The sequence below is a fragment of the Pogona vitticeps genome, chromosome 6, assembly GCF_051106095.1.
Source record: "Pogona vitticeps strain Pit_001003342236 chromosome 6, PviZW2.1, whole genome shotgun sequence".
In the NCBI taxonomy this organism is placed as follows: Eukaryota; Metazoa; Chordata; class Lepidosauria; order Squamata; family Agamidae; genus Pogona; species Pogona vitticeps.
This window is the reverse complement of record NC_135788.1, coordinates 72,780,437-72,786,436: the sequence shown is the minus strand read 5'-3', so window position 1 is coordinate 72,786,436 and position 6,000 is coordinate 72,780,437. Positions and strand designations below refer to the sequence as shown.

At 36.5% G+C, this 6,000-nt stretch overlaps 1 protein-coding gene across 1 annotated transcript in view; it reads right to left on the bottom strand.

Moving 5' to 3' along the window:
- Positions 1-859: 859 nt before the first annotated feature.
- ADCY1 (adenylate cyclase 1) overlaps positions 860-6,000 on the bottom strand; it is a 295,043-nt gene continuing 289,902 nt past the window's right edge. Inside the window, exon 20 of the mRNA XM_073003860.2 lies at positions 860-4,556. Coding sequence (XP_072859961.2) covers positions 4,218-4,556 — 339 coding nt within the window. The 3' untranslated portion in view covers positions 860-4,217. The remainder of the gene's footprint in view (positions 4,557-6,000) is intronic.

Genomic DNA, 6,000 nt, shown 5'->3' with positions numbered 1-6,000 from the left:
CAAGAAAACCACACCATCCACCTCTGATATCTTTCTATTCCAACTGAGGGTAAAATAATTTTAATCAGTTACGTTATTAAGAGAAAACTGTGCAAACTAATCTGAAATATTGTGCTTGCTATTAACAGACCTTTAATAACACCTTGCCAATGGTATGACTCCTTCAGGGGCAAAAGGTCAAGATAACGTTTTATACATGGCCCCATATTAAACAGTTGTCTCAAGATTAATCTGATTGATCTTACTTAATGAAAATATAAATCACATACAGGTACTGTAGCACAGATGTATCTGCTCTGTGGGGCTAGTACAGCAAGATCATTCTTAGTACTTGAACTGGAAAAAGAAAATTAAGCAAATAAAGCAGTCACACTAACTACAAGCCAAAATGTGTGGTGGGGAAGAACTATTTGCACAAATGTCTCCATATGCTCTGTGCAGCCTTTCAGTGATTTGGAGGAAAGCATGTGAGAGGAAAACAATTATAATGACAGCCTTTGAATGATAAGGACAGCATTTTAAATGCTGTCATTGAGGCAAAACAAAGCTCTTGTATTGCCTTCTCTTTGAATTGAGAAAAGGAAACAGAGCATTCTGAGAAGCCTAAAAGTGGCCTTTTGCACTGCTAATATCTGCTATACTCCATCCAGCATACTACTAATTTAAATCCTGTCAAGACATGGGCTCAATAGCCTTACTGCTTACACTGACAAGAGATTTTCATACCAATATTCTGGCAACAATTGGAATTCCCTAGAGATCACTTAATTAAATGAATTAGATAACAGACAACTTTGAGGGCTTGCTTATGCCAGCACTAGTAGCATATAAAAGGGATGAACAAGGTAATCAACACAAAGGGATCCATAATACAGTACAATCCATCCACTCGAGAGTTCTGCAAAACCTAATAAAACAAAAGAGAACAACACAAGAACATACTATTGTGGTCCTTCTCGCTGGCAAGCATGTTCGATGACAGAGATTGTTGAAATAAGCTTTCTGTTTTCTTCTAACATTTTAGATAGATTTCCAAAGATATTATCAGACTACCATCCATCTTTCTTGTGAATACAATAGTAGAAGTGCTACCCAAAGAAGTACTTTTTTAAAAAGAAAACTAACATTGACACTTGCATTTATAAGCCTCCCTGCATATCCATGTCCCCTACCTGAAATTCCTATATTTTATAGCCTGTTTTGGGGAAATGCGGAACTAAAATAGTATGTTCCTTGGTTAGGAAGGAAGGAAGGGAGGGAGGAAGGAAGGGAGGGAGGAAGGAAGGAAGGAAGGAAGGAAGGAAGGAAGGAAGGAAGGAAGGAAGGAAGGAAGGAAGGAAGGAAGGAAGGAAGGAAGGAAGGAAGGAAGGAAAGAAGGAAGGGACTATAATAGTATGTTCCTTGGTTAGAAAGAAAGAAAGAAAGAAAGAAAGAAAGAAAGAAAGAAAGAAAGAAAGAAAGAAAGAAAGAAAGAAAGAAAGAAAGAAAGAAAGAAAGAAAGAAAGAAAGAAAGAAAGAAAGAAAGAAAGACTTGTGGCTAGAAGCACCTATGTGAGTGATCTCAAGGATTAAGATGAATGTATTTAATGGACAAAATCATATATCTATATCTGGACATACTTTCTGGGCGGGTATAGATGTTTTGAGTAATGCTAAAGGTAACATATGACCAGACAGGCAGGGTATAAATGGAATAAATAAATAAATAAATAACATCAGCACTAGGTTGCATGCACTTGGACATCTATAAAGTCCTAATGTATAGATGTCCTGTCTATCTCACCTCAACATCTAGCTTATGTATGGTCCCACTGTTTTTCTTTCCCTTTCTTTTTTACAGGCTGTCAAATATCCCTTTCTCTTCACTTCCCATCTATATACTTGTGCATATTTTAAATTTTATATATTGCTTAAATGTATTCCTCCATTGGCTAAAGTGTACCTAAGAAATGTTTTCCATGCTTTGTTTTTTTCCTAAATACAATTTTCCAATGTGTATATATTTTTTTTTTCAGAGACCTATGAATGTATCTCAGCAGCATGAGGGTCCTGGAGCACAAATTGGGCCTGCCAGGTATACGGTCCAGAAAGCACAGACTGATTGAAACTCATTGGGGCTTAGACTGTAGTTGGATTCCTTATGCATCCTTATTTGGACTTCATTTTGCTAATAATGGACAGAATGCGTGGACCTAATGCTTGGTAGCTACTAATTTGGGCACTGCAAAATGGTGTGAGATGGTGAACTGTAAGGGACAAGCAAAATTCAGCAGATCCTACTTACTTCTTTTCAGTTGAGAGGATAAACATACATATAGGAATCCACACTGGAAAAATGCTTATTCACAGTCTGTCATAAAAATCTCACTGAATCACACAAGCACCAAAAATTGCAGACTACTGGAATTTGTTCAGTACACAATGCATTGATATGTGTGAGCTATGAAGCACAAAGTTTATGCTCTACGGTAATTCTTATTCATATCAACAGGGTTTGCAGTGAGACATTTGAGGAAAGTTGCATCAAAGATGCTGAAATACAATTGCTAAAACAGAAAATTGGGGAAAGCATGCACAAATTAATAAATGTAATTCTGGCTAGCTAACATATGAAATGCTTTTTTTAAAATATTATTTCCATTTGAGATATTATAATCACTACTGTGCAAATAGATGTGCTGGTATTAATATTTCCTATCAAAACTCTGGATTTCAAAAATAGTGGTTCAATGTATTTTTGCCAAGGAGGATCTTCAAATGGAAGATAAGTGCAAACCTGGTGCAGAAGCTGACTTCTGCAGAAGACAGGCATTAAACAGTATTGCAAAGCTCCATTTCATGAACAGAATTAAGTTTTGTCCATGTTGTGTGTGGTTTCTGACAAGGCTTTTATCATGCCATTATCCCTTTTCACTGAAATTTATAAGACTTGAGAAAATCTTGTCTTCCACTCTTACTTTTCCACTGCTTCTTCCATCTTTTTTCCTACTGTGAAAAATCTGCTAAGATTTAAAAAAAAAAAAGATGGAATAGCTGCACAGTGCTTCTTAATTGCTAGTATGAGGACCTCTCCATTTAGGAACATTTTTTATCCGAGGAACACTACTGTTCATGGAACAGAACCATATATGATTAGTTGGCAAATGTCTGTGACTAAACTGCTTTTAATAGAAGTCTTTTTATTTTAGTCGTCAGTGATTAGCTTAAAAAGCCATATCCCTTTGTATGTTGATACTTTTTTGGCATACACATCTCTGCCACTTGACCAGCATTTAACAGAGACCAATTATTTTTTATCTTAGATAAGTTATCTGGGAACTCTCTTCATACATATTACCCCTTGCAGTGTAGGAGCTGTTTCTCTGTAGCTCTGTGTAGCAGTATATGATACAACTCTTATGTAACTAGAGCTTTGTGTGCATCAGACTTTTAGTCATTAATATAATAAGAGACATTATGACATTACCAGAAATCTCCCCCTGGCCTGATTTCTGGTCCATTGCTATGCAGTTGGAAACCACCCAAATATATGAAAACACGGTAAATTCTAAAATCTACATCTGCTATATGAGCACTTGTTACTTCCTATCTTAGAATCAGTGCTGATTTTTTTTCTTTTTTAAAATTCTGTGGGAAAGGACTCCACAGTGTTGGTTATAACTTGCAGACACGTCTTATCTCGTTCACCCTGTACCCTCCACCTAAATAGCAGCTACAGACATTTTTAAATATAACTTTGCTGGATATGATGCTTAGAGCATTCTCAATCTTATCCATTGCAGAATTTAAATAAATAAGTCTTCTATGCCTATAAACCTCTGCTTTTTTCACATAACCATTGTATGTCAGAAATTAGTGTTGCCAACATTTTCTGTCACATACACACACTTACAGAAACATTTATTTAAAATATTTTCTCCACCTTTCTCCTTAAGAAGGAACTCACTTGGTGATTTTTTTTTCTGTTATCTAGTTTACCTTTTTAAATTGCTGATGAAATATTCCCCATTTTCAGAAAAGTATTAGACTTTTCCTAACAGAATTGCTAGCCCTTATTTGATCCACTCCACAAGTTCATACAGGCAGTTCCCAAGTTCTCTTTGGTTGGGTTTTAGACATTTTCATTGATAACAATCCTTAAGCCTTAAGCTTACTGGCGAAAATCCAGGCAGCCTCTGCAACAACGGCAAATGGTAAAACCTACATTTTTGTTGCTCTCATGCCTCCTTTATGGCTGGCACAGAAGGAAGGTAATGGAGTGTCTGATTGGTGTGAGCAGATGGCGGCTGAAGTGTTGCAGTCCCAGCATTGGCTGAAAGGCTGGGGGATGAAGACATAGATGGACAACTTGTGCCCAGCTTGGTTTGAACGTTTGCTCGCCCATAAGGATACATTTTCCTCTCTAAGTTTAAAGAACGTGTTTGTGAATTATTCCCATTGGATTTTCCTTCAAGAAAATAGGTCAACATTTCACCTTTGCCTTTGACACTGACTTTACCACGGCACACAAACTCATAGCTGCACTTCTTCAATATCCGCTGAACTTCTTCAGTAACCTATAAGCAAAATCAATCAGAATGAACAATCAGAGGTAACATAAATCCTATGGCAAGTTGTCACTCTCTTTCTCTCAAATGCATTTCCCAACATTCCATTTGATTCATAGGTAATAGATCTCATTTTTTGTGACTTGTCAGCCTCTTTGAAAGGAGATTTGGTTGGTGATATCATCTTTTAAGCTGCAGGCAAAATGGTAGATTTTTACCTTTAAGCCTTGTTCTGAAAATGGGTCTGGTAATTGCAAAGGAAAATAATAGTTGATAACAACATAAGTATTACTTTTGGTGATGATTTTAAAAGCCTTGGCTTATATTTAATCCCTTTATATGGGTGTCCAGCATGTGTATATATTTTATTGCAGTTATTTCTCTCCAGATTTTTGTTCTGTAGTTTTTATTCTCCAGAGTAGCAACTTTCATATCTTTTGGATATGTCCTAGTAGACTGAAGTGATTTGAGACAAGTTTGTGTGTTGCAATTTCTGTTCCATTAAAATATAGCATAGTTTTTAAAGTGCCATATCTTTTTTTCCTTTTGTTTTGTTTTGTGTTTCTTGTTGAAATGCTTGCACAGCCTAATACAGCTACAATTATGAAAACTCAGAAAGAAGTGCAACGAAGTTCACTGACACTACTCTTGTAGTAGATGCAGTCTTATTACCAGACGTATACCCTATTCACCTCAATGAGACTTACTATTGAGTTCATATATGGAGAACTGCAGGGCAAAGTTATGACTTGGGAGTAGATCCTATTGAACTGAATAGGGTTTGTGTTGAAGTAAAAAGACACTGGCCTGCTCTTTCTAAATGCCTCAAAAAGGTTTCAATGCAAACATTTTAACATATTTTAAATATTTTAATTTTTCTTGATATCCAACTGAAATCTGGCTTCCTGCAAATTGAGCCCATTATTACATGTCCTGTATTGTGATAGAGAACAGATCCTGCCTTTCCTCTGTATGCCATCCTTTCAAGTATTTGAAGAGCGCTATCATATCTCTCCCCAGATTTCTTTTCTCAAGGCTAAAGATGCCCAGTTCTTTCAGTCTTTTCTCATTGGTCTTGGTTTCCAGTTCCCTGATCATCCTTGTTGTCCTCCTCTGAATCTATTCCAATTTGTCAGCATCATTCTAGTGCAATGTCTAGAAATGTACACAGTACTCAAGAGGAGGCCTAACCAGTGCTGAACAACAGGGAACTAATACTTCATGACAGGAATTTTTAAAAATAAGCACAGAGTTGGCTGCTTGCTGCCAAAAATGGTAGCCAAACAAGTTCATGGATGGATAGAGAATTTTAAAAATACAAATCCAAACTTCAAGAGAAATTTACACAGCCACCTTTGATTTGTATTCCTGCACTGAGCAAGGGGTTGGACTCAATGACCTTATAGGCCCCTCCCAACTATATTAACCTATGATTTCAAATATGGCATAAAAC